Source organism: Rhinatrema bivittatum, chromosome 6, assembly GCF_901001135.1.
Source record: "Rhinatrema bivittatum chromosome 6, aRhiBiv1.1, whole genome shotgun sequence".
Lineage (NCBI taxonomy): Eukaryota > Metazoa > Chordata > Amphibia > Gymnophiona > Rhinatrematidae > Rhinatrema > Rhinatrema bivittatum.
In genome coordinates this window covers 37,637,757-37,657,650 of record NC_042620.1, presented here as the reverse complement: position 1 = coordinate 37,657,650, position 19,894 = coordinate 37,637,757, and the positions used below count along the sequence as shown (strand labels likewise).

Below are 19,894 nucleotides of genomic sequence, written 5' to 3'. Positions count from 1 at the left end.
GAATCTCTGACTTTGCTCGTATAAGCCTATCGTCCAGGAAGGGGTGTACCAAGATCCCTTCCCGTCGAAGGCTCGCTGCCACTACCACCATTACTTTGGTGAACACGCGGGGAGCTGTTGCTAGCCCGAAAGGTAGGGCGCAAAACTGATAATTTTGTCCCATGATCATGAACCTCAGAAACCTCTGATGGTGTGGTTGGATTCCTATTTGTGATGTCAAATCCAAAGAAGCCAAAAATTTGCCTTTGTGGACAGCCGCAATGACCAATCTCAACGTCTCCATGTGAAACTGTGGTACTCTCAACGCCCTGTTGACCTGCTTGAGGTCCAATATTGGCCGGAAGGAGCCCTCCTTCTTTGGGTACTACAAAATAGATGGAGTAGCAACCGGTCTGGTGTTCGGCTCCGGGAACCGAAACAATGGCTCCAAGAGCCTTCAACTGAGACAAAGTTTGGAGGACAACTTGTTGCTTCTGCCGGGGGTCCGTAGGGTGATTGTAAGAAGAGATCCCGCAGGGGTCGAGCAAAATTCAAAGCGTAACCGTGATTTATAATATCCAGAACCCACTGGTCTGAGGTAATCTTAACCCATTCCTCTCGAAAACATGAAAATCGACCCCCGATCCTTGGAACCGAGGAATGGGCTGGCGCCCCTTCATTGGGGAGATTTATTGTTGTGGGCAAAGATATGGGTGGCTGTGGTATGCTGAGGCCATCTGCCACGAAAGGAATATGTCCATGATTGTGCTCGGGTAGCCGATTGTCGAGGATTATAGGAAGAGGAACCCCTTCCAGTCCGGAAATGGCATTGTCCCCGAAAACGGCCCCTGTAGGCACCGGGTGAGCGGCCCAACCTGAGTTTGTCCTCTGGGAGCTTGTAAACCTTGTTGTCTCCCAAGGCCTTTATAAGCTGTTCGAGTTCATCTCCAGACAACAATTTCCCCCTAAAAGGGAAGGAACCGAGCTGAGACTTGGACGAGGTATCTGCCGACCAGTTATGAAGCCATAGAAGTCGTCTGGCAGACACCGCCGAGGACATAGTGCGTGCCGAAGTACGAAGGATATCATACAAGGCATCAGCTGTATAGGCTACCGCCGATTCCATTTGGTTCGTCTGCTCGACTTCCCCCGGGGGGAAGGTCCTGGGCCGTGAGCATCTGTTGCACCCAACGGAGGGTATCCCTTTGCATAAGGCTACTACATACTGCGGCTCGTACCCCCAAGGCAGACACTTCAAAAATACGTTTAAGTAACACTTCCAGTTTCCTATCCTGGAAGTCTTTGAGTGCTGTGTCTCCCATCACAGGGATAGTAGTATGCTTCGCTATGGCTGTGACTGCCGAATCTACCTTGGGAACCTTAAGGAGGTCAAGCGAATCATTGGGAAGCGGATAAAGCTTCTCCATAGCCCTGCTAACCCTCAATGAGGCTTCAGGTGTCTCCCATTCACGGGTCACGAGCTGAAAAAGCTTTGGATGGAAAGGAAAAGTTTGGGGTGGCGCCTGAAGACCCGCCAAAACCGAATCCCCTGGGGAGTTATCAGATACCTCTTGCGGGATAGGGATCTCCAGTTCCTGGAGTACATGGGAGATTAAAGAGTCCAGTTCCTCTCTGCGGAACAAACGGAGTACCTGTGGATCATCCCCCTCCACCGGGGTGGCACTATCTATTCCATCACCCCCAGCCTGGGTGGAGGGATCCAGAAGATCCGAATCTGCCGTAAAAAGGGGGTCCGACGACCCCACTCCCGGATTCTGCCATGTAGTGCAAGGTTCAGGCCTCCCCTGATCCTTGGAAGCTCTAAAAATCTTAGTCTGGATAGGAGACTGGAATTCCCCATCAGCCTCAGCTTCCATATATGCCTTGTGTAAAAGTAAAACAAACTGAGAAGAAAAGGGGTGCTGCCGCTTTAAAGGCTCCCCCGAAGGCATAGGCAGAGGCGGAGCAGAGGTATCCTGCAAGCCGCGTGGTCATTGAGGACTGAGGGCCGACGAATCTGCATCCCTGTCAGCTGCAGGCAAGATGGTCGCTGCTCCCACGCTGATCGGGAGTGAGGCAGGCCTCTGCCTGACAGATGACTGCCGACCGCGCGGGCCCGGCAAGGCCACCCCTCCCCCCCCCCCCCGAGCCGAAACTGACCAGCACAAAGGCCCCTAGCCCCCGGGGAGGCACCAGGAGCAGAGGCCTTCACAGGAGAGCCGGATCCCCGGCTCTCCACAAGGTGTACACGCGCTGCCACGCAGCATGAAGAAACAAGTGCAGTAGTCGGGTGAAATCTCCACCCCCTCCGGAAGCCCGGGAGACACTGAGCAGGTAAAGGCTGACAAAAAGGGATCAATCAAAGGTAAAAATAAAATGTTTAAACCCTGACTTGCTATGTATTTATTTAAGTTTACTTTACTTTTTTTTTTTTTTTTTTAAGTCAGCCTTTAGTGGACAGCCAGGCCATAAATAGAAGACTTAACACATTTCAGATCTGTCCAAGGAGGGGAAGAGTGACCGGCCCACCGGTAAGTTTTCCCCCTCCGCTCACTGGGCCAGTAAATCAATTTTCCGGGAAATTAGTTGCAGGGCAATGCCCTGCCTTGCCTGCCAGAAGATAGCTGCTGCTTCACTGTAAACCCAAAAAATGCCCTTTTTTTTTTTTTTTTAACAGTAAAGTCTGATTTAGTCAAAGGTTGTCTGAAAAAGAGAAATCAAACTTGATGGGAACAAATCCCAGTAATTTTAGACTGAACCAGGACCGCAGGTTATGCCTCTCAATCTGCTGGAGTCAGAGAAATACTGAGGGATCGCAGGTGGCACACCAGGTGGGTGCTTTTCAGCTTTTCTCTGACGCCATCTGCTGGAAGGGAGGCATAACCCAGCAGTCTGGACTGATCCTGGTACGTACAGGGAAAAGACTAAAAGTTGAACTTTTTTCCTCCTTTATTTTAAAAGCAAAAATACATGCTTTTTCGACCAGGTCACTTTGGAGGTAATTTTCAAAAGGATTTACAGGCAGAAACCCTGGTTTTATGCGCATGAATAACCTTTAGAAGACTGCTCGGGTGGGAGGATGCAGCTAAAAGTATGCAAAAGCAATTAAAAATGATTCATATTGTAGGTATGCACTGTTTTTCTGACACTTCTTAGTGCTGTATTCCTGTATACCAGTGTTAGACACAGAATGCAAAGGACTCTGCTACGTGCTGGAATGCAGCCAGCCAACACCCCAGACCCATTAGCTGATTGGTCTAATACATTCTCAAATGAAATGTACTGCACTTATCTAGAATCAACACTCTGAGTAGGTTCTGATTGGTCAGTATGAAAGATATAAAAGCTTACACACAGTACTGGAACTTTGGGGTGGATTGGTGATTGTACAGTTGTATAGACCTGTTGCCCCCCAGAACAAACTATGTCCTTTTGCTTTGTTCTGTTTCCCCTCCCTATTCCCTTTGTCTCTGTCTTTCCCTAATAAAGTCTCAAAGTTAACTATTGCAGCTGTGTTTTGCTTTAGAATAAACAATATGTACTACAAAGAGGCATTCCATAAATATGCACGTATAAAGTTACATCTGCTCCCTTTGGGGCGGATTTTAAGAGCCCTGCTCGCCTAAATCCGCCCAAAACCGGGCAGATTTAGGCGAGCAGGGCCCTGCGCGCCGGTGAGCCTATTTTACATAGGTCTACCGGCGCGCGCAGAGCCCCGGGACTCGCGTAAGTCCCGGGGTTCTCCGAGGGGGGCGTGTCGGGGGCGGGCCTGAACCGCGCTGCGTTTAGGGGGCATGCCGGGAGCGTTTCGGGGGCGGACCCGGAGGCGTGGTTACGGCCCGGGGCGGCCCGGGGACGTGGCCGCGCCCTCCGGACCCGCCCCCAGGTCGCGTCCCGGCGCGCAGGAGGCCCGCTGATGCGCGGAGATTTACGCCTCCCTCCGGGAGGCGTAAATCCCCCGACAAAGGTAAGGGGGGGTTTAGACAGGGCCGGGCGGGTGGGTTAGGTAGGGGAAGGGAGGGGAAGGTGAGGGGAGGGCAAAGGAAAGTTCCCTCCGAGGCTGCTCCGATTTCGGAGCGGCCTTGGAGGGAACGGGGGTAGGCTGCGCGGCTTGGCGCGCGCCGGCTATACAAAATCCATAGCCTTGCGCGCGCCGATCCAGGTTTTTAGCAGATACGCGCGGCTCCACGCGTATCTACTAAAATCCAGCGTACTTTTGTTTGCGCCTGGAGCGCAAACAAAAGTAGGCTATTCGCGCTCCTTTTAAAATCCGCCCCTTTCTGCGTGTATGATGTCAGTTACATGCCCACCTGCAATTTGCAATGCGGAGTAATGTGCATAAATCTGATTTTGAAATTCTAGGTAAAGTCTGTGGATAAAAATATCTGCAGACTTTGGTTCATGCGGGCTGTTTGAAAATCACCCTCCCCCATGCTTCAAAGTTTGCCCTGAATGATTTAGCAGCATTTCCATAGTAATGGAGGAACATGCATGGAAATCCTTTGATGCATACCTTGACATGTCTCTAATGCAGAGCTTTCCAAACTTTTCATGTTGGTGACACACTTTTTAGACAAACATAATTTCGTGACACAGTAATTCAGTCTACCAGCAAACCAGAAGTTAAAGGTTAAACGAACAAAATGTATTTCAACAATTTATGTATGTTTCCTTAAATATATACATAAATAAAATGTTTCACAACACAACCTATCTCATAATAAATATTTGCAGGCTTCCACTTCCTCCATGCTGATCTCGTACATTGTGAGATCGGCATAGAGAAAGTGCTACTCTTGCACATTCCCAAAGATTACATGTGCCAATCACTAAAAAGTAATTTTTTTTTTTACCTTTGCTGTCTGATCTTAGTTTTCTAATCGGTTAGTCACAGGCTTTTTTTTCCCACCTTTCCTTTCTTATTTTTTTGCCAATTCCGTTCATTATCCGTTCAATTATCCGTTCATTATATTCGATATGTTCCATGTAAACCGCCTCCCCGGCGATAGTTATTTCTGTTAAATGTGAACCGGAGTGATATGTATTGTATACAGGAACTTCCGGTATATAAAAACCAAAAATAAATAAAATAAATAAATTCCTTTTACAGGGTCTTTTTTTCTATTTCTTTTCTCTCCATCTGTCTTCCCTCAAACACACAAACAGGTTCTCATTCTCACACGCTATCTCACACATTCTCACACACACAGGCTCTCACTCACATGCAATCTCACACATCCACAGCTCTCACTCTCACATGCCTCTCTCTCATACATACATACATACTGTCTCTCTCGTGCACATGCTGTCTCACTCTCACACACACAGGCTCTCTCACTCCTACATGCTCTCTTGCTCAAGCAGAGGCTCTCACTGGCACATGCTGTCCCTCTGCACGGGTTGCCGAAGGATGGGCTCTTCAGAGGCCCTGATCTTCCCTGGCCGTGACATGGGATCTGCAGCGGCCCTGCTATCGGGTTTCCTCCTCTTCTCGGGCTGTCGCGACGTGGGATCCGCAGCGGCCCTGCTATCGGGTTTCCTCCTCTTCTCGGGCCGTCGCGACTTGGGATCCACAACGGCCCATTAATGCTGCTCTTCTTCTGTATGCAGCAGATGCTCCTCCTCCTTCCTGCCCACGTGGCTCCGGCAACGTTTTTCTTCCAGGGCTGCACAGGTAGGAAGGAGGAGGAGTGAACGTGACCCTTTTCTTCAGGCCGTGGTGATGTAAGCTCCACCACTGCCCGCCGATCTTCCTGCTATAGTTCCCTGCTTCCGCCGGCCCTGTGGACCGGGCGACACACCTCCACACTACAGGCGACACACTAATGTGTCCCGACACACACTTTGGAAAGCTCTGCTCTAATGCCTTACCACAGGAGGCTGTGACATTAGCAGCAGTATCTTCTTTAAAAAAAAATATATTTTTTTTTAAATATGATTGTAATTCACTTTACTCACGCCTTTCTGTGGGCCAAGCTCACAGCCACGTCACATTATAATAGGCCTGATTCCATATACAGAGAATACACATATTACAGCATCATTAAAATATAAATACAAAAGACAACATAAAACCCTACAACCTCACCTCATTTGATCATGGAACAGATTGCATTACAGACTAAAAACAAAAATGTCAAAATTACCCTCCCTGCCAAACTTACACATAATATAACAAAACACATCCCCTTCCTAATCTCCCAACTCAGTTGGTAACTAACGATCAACCAGCAGTGTATTAATAAAAACAAAATGAGAGGGGGAACTAAATCACAAAATATCATCCCTCCCAGGTAAACATCGCAGGCAGGCCAGGTACAGCCTTCTCCCCAGGGTTGGGGCAAGATGGCAAAAACTCCCCCTGGACAACTCTCACTATGAGGCACCCCCTCTCCCTCAGCAAACCTCCTTGTGTGGCTAAATTAATCACTTAGAGTTATCAGGCTCATAAAACATGAGCCCTCTCTCCCTGGGACACTGTCCTGAGATAGTGGCTTGTGGCAGCTCCATAAATGGAATTGTAGTGATATCACCCATACTGGAAACTGCAGGAGCCTCAATACCGGAATTTCATTAAAAACCCCAAGCTTCCATTATTGTAGTACTAAGTTAAAAGTATTAAAAAGAGCAGCTGATTTCTAGAAACTTCTTCCAAACTCACAGCCTCCTGAGCTAAATCATTGCCACAATCATTTGCAGTAACAATAGCATAATCGGAGGCAGCCTTCCTTTAAAGAAATACTCACAACAACTCGAGGCGTCACCAAGAGAAACACATCATGTTGCAAAACCCGAGTGCCTCGCACGTCCCATGACCGCACTGCCTTACGAACAACCTTGTTGCTCCATTGGTATAAACCAAGACTGTAAAGAAAGTTTTAATTTCAGACCGCAGAAAAAGTTTTCAAATGTCAAAGTAGAGAAAAAAAAGTTAAGTTAGCATGAATCTTTGATACGACTGCTTGTGCTTCAGGAATTTCCACTTGTTTTAAGAGCTGATATAATAATTACTCAAAAGGCCCAATTTACTAAAAAAGTAGAGTCTAACATGAGAAAATCCTTTTCATAAGGCCCCAAATGTCTGTAAAGGTGTATAGTAAAATGCTCTCAACAAGAGCAGTCAAAATAGGTGCTACAGCGACACAAGTTTCTGCAAGTAATCTGCCCCACACTTTAAACTTGTTAAAAAAATTAACTTGTGAATTCTGAGTGAAACAGTTAACTATTTGTGCAATCACTATGAAAAGGGGAAGGACAGGACTTATCTGTGAGATCTTAAGAGATGATCATTTATTTTATTTATTTAAAAGCATTTCCTGATTTAAATTAAATTATCCAAAGCAGTGTATAGCAGTAAAATAGTACAATAAAACAGTCAAAACATCAATTCAGAAAACACAGGATTATCAACAGTAATAACGATTTACCTTAAGTTAAACGGTGGGAGTCCCGTTGCATGCCTGGCTGTCCAAGGATTTCCATTGTCATCGTAGTAGAAAGCAAATAGCCCTGCAGAAAAGCCCTTAGAGCAGAGAATACGAGTTACTCAGATCCTGCTTCAGAAGCAACTACTTAAATCAGAAAAGTGACAGAAATCACAGCAGCAGAGAAAATACTGTCAAGTGTCACAAAAGACAAAAATGGACTACACTCTCCTTTTTAGTAATTTTTGATAAATCTTACAAAAATGCCTATTACAATCATCTCTAGAGAACCCCCCCATCACCCTTTTTAATTTTATACCCTTTGTAGTTTAAACATTAATATTGTAGCAGGTTATTATTTAAGCAAAGATATGAGCATATACGGCCATTCAGGTGAGTCTCTCATCGCTACAAACCTATGTCTCTATAAAAAATTTTTTTTTTTAAACTAATTCAGGCTGTGGGCCATGCATCTGTACCATCTGCTGGAGACAGAGTAATACTGGGAGGCTGTGGGTGGCACCCTGGTATTTATACAGAGCCTGACAAGTCTTGTCTGTCTCCATCTGTTGGTGCGGAGGCAAAACCCAGGAGAGTCTGGACTGATCCGGTACATATAGGGAACATGAGTTAAATTTACTCCACCTCTTAACAAGAGTTACATTTCAAGTGTTAAAAAAAAAGCTTATGTTACATCATCAGGCCTTTAAAGCACTTCCCTGCATTGGGGACTATAGCTAATATCTTCATTAACATGAGATTTACATGGAGGCATGCTAACATATATGTGTGTGTAAAATTCCTTGTTAAATTGGAAGAACAGCTGTACACACAAAAATTATGCATGAAACCGTATGTTAATATGAGTACAGCTTAGTGTATTTTATTATATCAAGGCCCATGAGGGGAGCTGAGGAAATTCAAGTAGAAGAGTTTAACTTCTTACCAAGGCATGGAGAATTTCATGTTTCACTGTAGACAACATGCCTACAAATTCATGAACTTGAGTGGAGATCATATTTGGACACAAATTTGCATATCCTGCTATTGGCCTAGGGAAAAATACATTTATTCAGCTATAACAGACGAAGCAGTACTTCACTAGGACAAGAAATACACCAAAATCATGATCATTATATCTTGGCATAACAGTACATACAATCTAGTCTACTTAAAAGCTGTTCTATATATCTTAACAAATGTGAATGTGTTATCACTATTGGTAACAATTTGCATTTCCATAATGCTTTTTTATCAAAACATAATCCCTCTTTGAAGTAATACCACTTTAGAAAACTCTGTAGCCAGTGCAAGCTTCCTAGTAGTGTCTGACATAGGAAAGGACTATAATGGTTTTGAGGGACCAATACGCAACGAGTCTGTATATCAATCAGACCCACCATGGAAAGGTCACATTACTTTATTATTATATCTTTAAACTATTTTTTTGGATTTTATAATTCACGAAAATCAGTCCATATTGCCATGGGAACTCAAAATATCACAAATGAAAATTCACTTGTAGCACAACTTTCATGAAAATCAGCAAAATTGCGGTACTTAGCTCATAGTAAAGTCCAGACGCGATCACGTTTCGAACCCCACGGTCCTGCTTCAGGGGGCAATCATCTTTTCCCTTAAGAGCAATCCTTGAGTCCACAATATTCCCTTAATGGCAACAGCAAAGGCGTCTTCTAAGGTCCTTCTTCGGCGGTCTGATTTCAGTACTTAGCGTGTCTGAAATCAGACCGCCGAAGGACCTTAGAAGACAACATGCCTACAAATTCATGAACTTGAGTGGAGATCATATTTGGACACAAATTTGCATATCCAGATATTGGCCTAGGGAAAAATACATTTATTCAGCTATAACAGACGAAGCAGTACTTAGCGTGTTTGAAATCAGACCGCCGAAGAAGGCCCTTAAAAGATGCCTTTGCTGTTGCCATTAAGGGAATATTGTGGACTCAAGGATTGATCTTAAGGGAAAAGATGATTGCCCCCTGAAGCAGGACCGTGGGGTTCGAAACGCGATCGCGTCTGGACTTTACTATGAGCTAAGTACCCCAATTTTGCTGATTTTCATGAAAGTTGTGCTACAAGTGAATTTTCAATTGTGTTATTTTGAGTTCCCATGGCAATATGGACTGATTTTAGTGAATTAAAAAATCCAAAAAAATAGTTTAAAGATATAATAATAAAGTAATGTGACCTTTCCATGGTGGGACCTTTCCATGTTGCATATTGGTCCTACAAAACCATTACAGGCTTAGCATTGAATTGTGTTTATGTGGCGCATTATAATCATAAAAAGATTGACCAGGAAACCAGTTGTTTAAATATTTTGTACTTGTACTTAAGGTTTCTGGAGTACAGTGTGTTAGGGCCGATTTTGTTGTGACATAGGAAAGGAACATGTACTTCTTTAGCGTTTGCTACTATGGGGTAGGGAGATAAAGAGATTTAGCCAAGGTCACACAGACTGTGCGCCAATAATTCAAAACCCAATCATCCTACCTCCTAGACTCATACACTTACTACCAGGGCACTTGCCCTTCATATTTATTTATTACAAGGCTTTTTGGCTCACTATACTACCAGAATATTCAGAACATAACAGAATAGTTTGCGTACATAATAAAAACAGATAGCTTAAGTATTTATATATTACACACCAAGATGGAAAAATGGTGACGTCAAAGTCCAGAGTACTGGGATGAAGGGAATGAGAGATATAAAGAAGTGCTTTTGCATACTAGAGTATAAGAAGTGCCATACTGGGTCTGACCAAGGTCCATCAAGCCCAGCATTCTGTCTCTAACAATGGCCAGCTCGTGTCACAAGTACTCAGCAGATTCCTTTACAATACACAATCTGATTTTTAAATCTTCTCATTTTTCCCCAGTGAAATGTATCCATTCCCCAGCAGAATGAGGTGGCAGATAAAAAAAAGATGCAATTGCCTTGGTGGGGGATCCACCGTGCATGACTTTGGTCATTTTCCCTGCTTTCCTTTCATGAAAACTTCATATACATAGGCCAAGTATCAGTGAGGAGTAAGACATGGCTCCCTTGAAAGGGACAGTCAAAGCTGCTCTTATCTAGAGACTTCTGTTGACCTGTTAGAGTCTCTCCTTGGGAGATGGGAAATATTTCTGCAAAAATCTCAGGTATTTTTAAACTGCAGAGATGTGGTCTAATCTGGACTTCTATGCTAACAATTGGGATGCTCCCCATATTTACACTAAATCAATTTAAATTTCAAAATCAGTTAGGTCAGTACTGGCAAAAAAAAAAAAAGGCATGCAAAACAGATATTCTTCGATATACTCATGTTGCCATGACAGTAAAGTAAGTGCTTCATTTAATTACTCAGACACCAGCTAAGAAGAATTGAGTTTACCTGTCCATTTCTGCTTCGAGCTGACAGTATGCTGCGTATGCAACAATATTTTCCTGGCCACACCTTTCAGTAGTCTGAGCACTAACATACAGTACAAAGTCTGCATCCTGGATACCTTCTCTGTCTGGTAAACCGTAAGGCCCACAGTACCGGTTGTTTACACTGCATATCATACATTGCTAAAAGAGACCAGAAAAGGAGTAAGTGAAAGAAAATATACAGCTTGTAGGGACATGCAGAATTAAAACATTTATGGCTAGATGTACAAAACTCCCCTCCCCACAGAGACAAAATGGAAAAACTTTTGGTATATCTGGCCCTTAGTTATTTCAGCAAACATCACTCTCTATAGTGTCAATTTGAGAACAATGAACCACATATTAATTGGTTTATAAACTGGTTCTAGTTCAACTTCATATTTCTGGTATACTTGAAAAAGTAGTACTAGTTCCTATATTTGTGTTTATTTCTTTGATAAAGATGAATTTAAAATTTTGATGAAGAACAAAACCAAGCCTGAAAAACTAAAACTGAAAGACGTGGTAGGAAGAAAGTTAAGAGTATTTTGGAGGGAGAAATTATTACTTACCTGATAATTTCCTTTTCTTTAATGAAGACAGGTTAATCCACGTTCCAGTGGATTATGCACCTCTACCAGCAGATGGAGAAGGAGCAAAGCTGACATCCTGGTATGTATACCCCTGCACTGACATCAGCCCCCAGTATTCTCTGTAAAAGCCAACTGTGGACAACTAAACAATACATAATCGTAACTAATAACAGACAATCATTCAAGCACTCAGTTAACAGGAAAACATTGAGCTCAGACAAGAAGTGTAATATCACTAATCTAGGGACTAGATCTGACACTTATCAGTAATCCCCAGAAACGCAGCCACTCAGGACAATAGCACCACCATCCAGTAGCCAAGGGCGGGAAGGTAGATTAACCTGCCTTCATTAAATAAAAGGAAATTATCATCAGGTAAGTAGTAATTTCTCCTTTCTTAGCATTCAGACAGGTTAATTCATGATCAGTGGGATGTACCAAAGCTACTCCCAAACAGGGCCGGAGGCTGTCCGCGGTCCAATCAACACCGCACGTGCGAAGGCTGCGTCCTCCAGGGCCTGCACATTCAGGTGGTAACACCTAGAAAAAGTGTGTAAGGAGGAACTCGTCGCAGCTCAGCAAATCTTGATGGGAGACAACAATCTAATCTCCGCCCATGATACTGCCTGAGCCCTAGTGGAATGAGCCCTAACCTGACTAGGCAATGGCTGCTCAGCATCCACATATCCTTAATCCAATGGGCTGTCATAGCCTGCAACGCCAACTCACCCTGCTTACCCGCCACAGCGGAATATAAACAGCTGGTCCCATCTTCCTGAGAGATTTAGAAACCTTCATATTCAGATTTAGAAACCTTCATATTCATATTCACCAACACCAAAAAAAGAGACCACATCACCCCGATCCTCCAGCACCTTCACTGGCTCCCCATTAAATACAGGATACAGTTCAAAAGCAGCATGATGATGCATAAGGCCCTTCATAACATATCCCCACTCAACTTAACCTTCAAGCTGCAACTACATACTTCGGACAAGCCGACTAGAAGTGCATACCAAAACAGAATGATTACTCAGCCCGCAAAATCCTCACTGAGAAGACGTGCTATATCAACCGCGGGCCCGTCCCTCTGGAATTCCTTACCACCAGACCTCTGCCTGGAGCCGTGCCATACCACTTTTAAGGCGAAATTAAAGACTTGGCTCTTCCTGCAAGCATTCCCAGAGAGCTAAGAACAATCTGATATAACAACCCAACTTGGCTCTTCCTGCAAGCATTCCCAGAGAGCTAAGAACAATCTGATATAACAACCCATAACAACGCTGGTCCTTTGGTTCTAATGTATTATTCTCTACACTATTTAGCTAAGATTTATATTGCCTTACTTATATGTTTAAAGTTGTAACTAGTTAGTTTCGCTTATGCTTATTAGATCAAGTTTCTGATTTGTTCCATGTAAACTGCTACACGGCAGTAGTTATTACCGTTTAACTGTGAACCGGAGTGATATGTATTGTATACAGGAACTCCCGGTATATAAAATCCATAAATAAATAAATAAATATACATCATGATATGCATCTTGACATTAAAGGTCCGTAACAGACAATATTCATCCACATATTTCTCCCTTTCCAGTGTTGGCAGGGAAACTGATTGATTCAAGTGAAAATCTGAGACCACCTTCAGCAAAAGAGATGGAACAGTTCTTAGCTGGACTGTTCACAGATTCACTCGCAGGAACAGTTTCCAGCAAGACAGAGCCTGCAGTTCAGAAACTCGACTGCACAACTCCGTTCTCAAGTAACCTCAAGGAAAGGCTACGCAGTGATAGAAAGGTGGAACCCGCCAGAAAATCCAGAACCAGATTAAGACTTCACAAAGGCAGCAGCAACCGCAAGGGGGGACAAAGATGCTTCACCCATTTCAAGAACTGGGCCATATCCGAATGGATCGACAAGAGTTCACCATTCACTTGACCTTGGAAAAAGGCAAAAGCTGCCAGCTGTACCTTCAAATGAATTAAATGCCAAACCCTTAATCAACCCAACCTCCAAAAAACCCAAAATAAGCAGGATCTTAACCGAACGAAGATGAAGCCCTCATTCCTCACACCAAACCTCCAACACTCACCAAACCTGAACATAGGCTAAGGAAACGGAGAACTTTCGCGCTCGAAGCAAGGTGGATTTACAGCAGTGGAATATCCATGCTTCAGCATCGAGCCATCTCAAGGCCCATTCCGTAAGACAAAATCAAGTCACATCTTCGTGATGAATAGGCCCCTGCTGTAGCAAATCCCTCTGGATCAGTAATTGGAGAAGAGAGTCCATCAGGAGCCTCTGCAGATCCGCATAATATGGCCATCTGGGCCAACTGGCACCACCAGAAGCACCAACCCTGAGTGTCTCTCGATCCTCAAATAATTCTGCCTAACATGAGCCACAAGGAAAAGGCATATATAAGCTTGCCTTCCGGTCTCTCCTGCACAAGAGCATCGATGCCCAAAGACTTCAAATCTCTCCTGTGACTGAAAAAACGAGGTACATTCGCATTGTGTGATGTTGCCAGCAAGTCTAGAAACAGGAGGTCTCAGCAGCCCATTATGCGCTGGAACGCTTCGTTTAACTATTTAATTATTAGAAAGAGAATGGTGAATAAAACGGAAAATGTCATAATGCCTCTGTATCGCTCCATGGTGAGACTGCACCTTGAATACTGTGTACAATTTTGGTCGCCGCATCTCAAAAAGATATAATTGCGATGGAGAAGGTACAGAGAAGGGTGACCAAAATGATAAGGGGAATGGAACAGCTCCCCTATGAGGAAAGACTAAAGAGGTTGGGACTTTTCAGCTTGGAGAAGAGACGGTTGAGGAGGGATACGATAGAGGTGTTTAAAAGCATGATAGGTCTAGAACTGGTAGATGTGAATCGGTTATTTACTCTTTCGGATAATAGAAAGACTAGGGGGCACTCCATGAAGTTAGCATGGGGCACATTTAAAACTAATCGGAGAAAGTTCTTTTTCACTCAACGCACAATTAAACTCTGGAATTTGTTGCCAGAGGATGTGGTTAGTGCAGTTAGTATAGCTGTGTTTAAAAAAGGATTGGATAAGTTCTTGGAGGAGAAGTCCATTACCTGCTATTAAGTTCACTTAGAGAATAGCCACTGCCATTAGCAATGGTAACATGGAATAGACTTAGTTTTTGGGTACTTGCCAGGTTCTTATGGCCTGGATTGGCCACTGTTGGAAACAGGATGCTGGGCTTGATGGACCTTGGTCTGACCCAGTACGGCATTTTCTTAGAATTCAAACTAGTCTCATTGACTTCCTGAGAGAGAAGCCAGCAAGAGCTAGCCACCAAACCAAGGGACATATAATCTACTATACAGAACAACCCCACCTATCATGGGGGCATCCCAGATTGCCAATTTTGGCCACACCAGCTGATTCCCTACTTTTCTTTAAAACCTCTACAAATGCTGCAGAATGCAATAGCGAGAACCATTTCCAATGCCCTTAAATATGACCACATTACTCCTAGCCTAAAAGACTTGCACTGGCTCCCGATCCCCTCTCGCATCCTATATAAAACCCTTACCTTGATCCATAAAGCCATATACACGCCCAACTCTAACTGGCCTGATGAGCCATTCCACCCCATATGCTCCAACCAACCCACCAGAGCCTCCAATAATGGGACCCTTCATGTGCTTTCCCTAAAGAAGGCACACCTCACTTCCACGAGGGACCAAGCCCTTTCCATTGCTGGGCCCTCACACTGGAACTCCTTACCCACCAATCTCCTGTTTGAGACATACACTTCTAAATTCAGAGCCAATTTAAACACTTGGCTCTTCAAACCAACTTGTTTTGAATATTGACCCCCTATGTCAGGACTTGATTGCACCATAGTAGATTTTAGAAAATGTGCTGTTTAGTCATGGACATGATTAAAATTTTGCATGTCTTATAACAAAATGTATGCACAAAAAGAGATTTGTGGCATATGTAGATGTCATAAGACAGCAAAGGCCTAAGTCACTCAAGTTCCATAAGGAATTGCAATTTGTGGCCCCTGGCCCAGGATTGCTCTTATGAAAGCTGGGCTGCGCATATAAAAACAGGGAGAGGTCCTCAACGACCAAACATTCTTGGGTTTGGGAAGATGCATAAGAGTACCGCATCTCCTGAAATTTCTTAACATAGAATGTCATAGAGGTATCCTTAGCGGGATATCCCTTATAGTTAGGGATACACCAAAAACTTTCTATTGAGTGCTCCTAAATGATATCATGATAATTGCTGTTCTTGGTCACTGTTTTCTGTATTTTTGTTGTATTGACAAATTTGTATTAATGGTTTATACAAGGGTAATCAATAAAAATTGAATTTACAAAAAAACCCAAAAAACAAAAAACAGGGAGAAAAAAAAACAAAACATGGGTAGTTGTAAACCAACTCTCATGGTACCGTAGCCTGACAGAGGCAGGTTCCAGCTGAGCAGGAGAAAACTGCCAGGCCACAAAATAAAAAGTGTGAGTTATTTATTTACCACATTAGTAATCAGCTACTGACAGATCTCCTCTGTGAATCAGATACAGAGCAGAACGTACATTAACATGTACTCATTGACTGGATATTATATGCAAAGCTCTGGACAAAAAAGACCAAAAGAGATAATATACTCAATATTTTTATGTTCAGATTCTACCTGGGCGATTCCTGAAGCACATGTGGAATTAACAGATCTAGTTCCTCCTTGCGGAACAAACTGAGCACCTGCAGATCATCCCCCTCCACCGGAGCGGCACCATCTACATCATCACTCATATCCACTGAGGAGAGGTCCGGGATTGCGGGATCCGGAGGCGTGGAGGGTATTGGGAGCCCTTCGTCAGGAACTGGACAGGGAAGCCGCATTCCAACACTCCCCTGTCCCTCCGCTGGCTTAAAAACCTTAGCCGGAAGAGGAAGCTGCGATTCCCAGTCAGCCTCAGCTTCCAAATATGCTTTATGTAGAGTAAAACAAACTGCAAAGAAAATGGGTGCTGCTGCTTTAAGAGCCCCCCGTAGGAGGAGCAGAGTCCGGAGTCAATGCTGAGGGAGGAGCTAAGTCAGGCTGTAAAACGCGATGCTTTTGAGGGCTTAGTCAAGGCAGGAAGGCGGGGGGGGGGGGGGAATCTCCTCCCTGAGCCCTGAACATCGTGGCCAGGCTGCCGCTCCCGATGCGAGCGTGGACGGAGCAGTAACCTGCCCCCAGGCTGCCTGACTGCTCCCCAAGCCGAGCGATCGCGGCAGAGCCGGCTTTTGCCCCGGAATTGGCCGCTGCGAAGGCCCCTCGCCCCCGGGAATACATCGAGAGCAGAGGCCTTCGCGGGAGAGCCACAATGCCGGCTCCCCACAAGCTCCACAACGTGACCCGCGCGGCATGAAAAAACAAGCAAAAATGTACCGACAGCTAGGTGAAGAAATCCACCCCTTCCGGAGACCCGGGAGAAAATCGGCAGGCTAGGGCTGATTAAGAAAAGATAGAGTGCTATGTAAAATCTACTTGATTCTGTTTTAAAACATTTTTTTTTTTTTAACTCAGCCACTGTACAGGTATTAGCACCCAGCAGAGGAATGACGCCTTCTCTGGACCTGTATGGGGGGGGGGGGGGGACCGGCCCACTGGTAAATTTCCCCCCAACTCACCAGATAAAGGGACAAGTCTCCGGGTATAGAGATGCATATCAGTATATACTTTTTTTGGTTGCATGCTTAGCGAAGCCAGGAAACATTTGTAAACAATGCAGAGGAAATTATAGCTAAGGTGAGGCTCCAAGTCTTTCGTGTCAATGGCCGCTCCGATTTGTCATCAGCTTTATATATATTGTTTAACGTGTTTTTATTGTATTGCCTTTGTAAGTCCTGATGTTAATTTTATATTATATTATGTGTGGCATTGGTTGGCACAATCGTAAACCATCTCAGGTGTTCTGCTGAGGTCTGGAGGGACAGTATAGAAGTTTTACAAATAAAGGGCTCCGATATCTGTTACTGCCATAGGTACTTTTTTTTTTTTTTTTTTTTTTTTAATCTGGCAGCTCCCTCCTGCTCCACTGGGCTTTTAGCTCAACCAGAAGCAGAGCTGGGAACTATCATGGGCCTTTATTTGCAACTACCTGTGGATTTCCCTCCTTATTTTAAGATTCTCTTTCAACTTTACTTTAGTTCAGGCATTGCAATGACAGTCCTCAACCGGGGGCCATGCTCCAAGTACAGGCCCCTAACCTGACTACTAGGTGTTACCATTGCACGATTTTTACTCCCTCATGCCAAGAGCTCTACATTATCCCCAGCCTGGGCTGACCCAGGAAGCAGAAGATCTAAGCCAGGAATCAACCTGTGAGCCACTGCATGGACTCCACAGGTACTGTTCTAACGCAAGTGCAAATATTACAGGTGTAAATCAAGTCAGGAAAAAATGTGTGCAATAAAATGTTTAGCTACCTGCAGATGTTCCTCGGGAACTGTAACCGGGCCACATCTTGTGTACTGCGCACAGTCTTCAGTGCAGTACCTGTGAGGGTCACCTCTCCTCCTCAAATACTGATCTGTTGCACATTGTCTTTATGTCATTTCAAGAAAACAAGAGAATACATTATAATATAGCCACACATATATAAGAAAATTAGTTCTTACCTGTTAATTTTCGTTCCTGTAGTACCACGGATCAGTCCAGACCGTGGGTTGAGCTTCCTGCCCAGCAGATGGAGTCAGACCAAAACTGAAATGAGTATCCTATATCAGGACAGAGCCTACCCTCCAGCCCCTCAGTATAACCATTGTCAAAGCAGATAAGAATTTAAGATAAACCCCGAAAATGGATCAAGCAAGTAAACGACTCAAATGAGCAACCAACGAAACAATTATGAACAAGGAATGGACTCTGTAAAATAGTGCTCCTGCATATCCTTGGACATCAATTACAGATGCTTCCGGTGTCCTGAAAAGAATGATAAAGGATATCCATTCAAAGACCTGTAGGAAAAAGCTTCGAGCGGACGGCCGAAAAGAAAGAAAACCAGGGAAGGTACTACAGGAACGAAAATTAACAGGTAAGAACTAATTTTCCTTTCCCTGTACATACCCGGATCAGTCCAGACCATGGGATGTACCAAAGCTTCCCTAAACCGGGTGGGATCGAGACAGTCCCGTTCGAAGCACCTGCTGCCCGAACGAACCAAAGACCGGTGCGTGCACATCCAGACGGTAACTCCGAGCAAAAGTATACAGGGACGTCCATGTAGCGGCCCTGCAGATCTCTTGCGAAGAGACAGACTGACTCTCCGCCCACGAAGTAGCCTGAGAACGCAAAAAGTGAGCCTTCAAGCCCTCAGGAACTGTCCAACCTTGGCAGATATAAGCAGAGGCAATCGCTTCCTTTAACCAGCGAGCAATAGTAGTCTTAGAAACCAGTTTTGCCCCTGTTTGGACTACTCCAGAGGACAAAAAAATGATCGGAGACCCGAAACTCATTGGTGACTTGAAGATAACGGAGTAACACGTTTTTCACATCAAGCCTCCGTCTGTAACATGGAAGGAAGAAATGACCTTTGGCAAAAAAGAAGGAACAGTCTTGAGAGAGACTCCCGAATCAGAAAAATGCAGAAAAGGCTCCCGACAGGATAGCGCTTGAATCTCCGAAATCCGACGAGCGGAACAAATAGAAACCAAGAAAACTGCCTTAAGCGTAAGATCCTTTAAGGTAGCCCGACGGAGAGGTTCGAATGGAGGTACACAGAGAACCCGGAGGACTAAATTGAAATTCCAGGACGGACATGTGGGACAGATGGGTGGCCGCAAATGTTTGGCGCCCTTCAAGAACCGAGCAAAGTCCGGGTGAGACGCCAAGGTGTGCCCTTCTACGCAACCGAGAAGTGAACCGAGAGTGGACACTTGGACACGCAACGAATTAAAGAAAAGACCCTTGGTGAGGCTTTTCTGGAGAAAAGAAAGAAACACTGAGACCGGTGCCAAACGCACCGAGACACCCGATTCAGAACAGACAGTCTCAAAGACTTTCCAAACACGAACATAAGCCAGTGCAAGTCTTTTAGGCTTACACACCTGCAGGAGAGTGGTAATCACCTCCTCCTTATAGCCTTTACGCCTCAGACGTCTCCGTTCAAAAGCCAGGCTGCTAGACAGAAGCGATCCGCCTGGTCAAAAAATATGGGACCCTGCCGAAGCAGACGATGAAGACGGCCGAGACGAAGAAGCCCGTCCAATGCCAGGTTGACCAGATCCGCGAACCATGGCCTGCGGGGCCATTCGAGTGCTACCAGAATGACCGGCCCCTCGTGAAGTTCTATTCTTTGGAGCACTTTTCCCACGAGAGGCCATGCAAAGAGGACGCCCAAGGGCCAGGGGAGAGAGAGCATCCACTCCCTCCAAACAGTGTTCCCTCCATCAGCTGAAGAACTGGTTGGCTTTGGAATTGCTCAACGTCGCCATGAGGTCTAG

At 44.8% G+C, this 19,894-nt stretch overlaps 1 protein-coding gene across 1 annotated transcript in view; it reads right to left on the bottom strand.

The window, feature by feature from the left end:
* Positions 1–19,894, bottom strand: part of LMLN (leishmanolysin like peptidase) — a 174,568-nt gene that overhangs the window by 91,752 nt on the left and 62,922 nt on the right. Inside the window, exons 5-9 of the mRNA XM_029605290.1 lie at positions 17,879–17,996; positions 10,807–10,985; positions 8,350–8,455; positions 7,407–7,501; positions 6,726–6,843 (exon numbers count right to left, since the gene is read on the bottom strand). Coding sequence (XP_029461150.1) covers positions 6,726–6,843; positions 7,407–7,501; positions 8,350–8,455; positions 10,807–10,985; positions 17,879–17,996 — 616 coding nt within the window. The remainder of the gene's footprint in view (positions 1–6,725; positions 6,844–7,406; positions 7,502–8,349; positions 8,456–10,806; positions 10,986–17,878; positions 17,997–19,894) is intronic.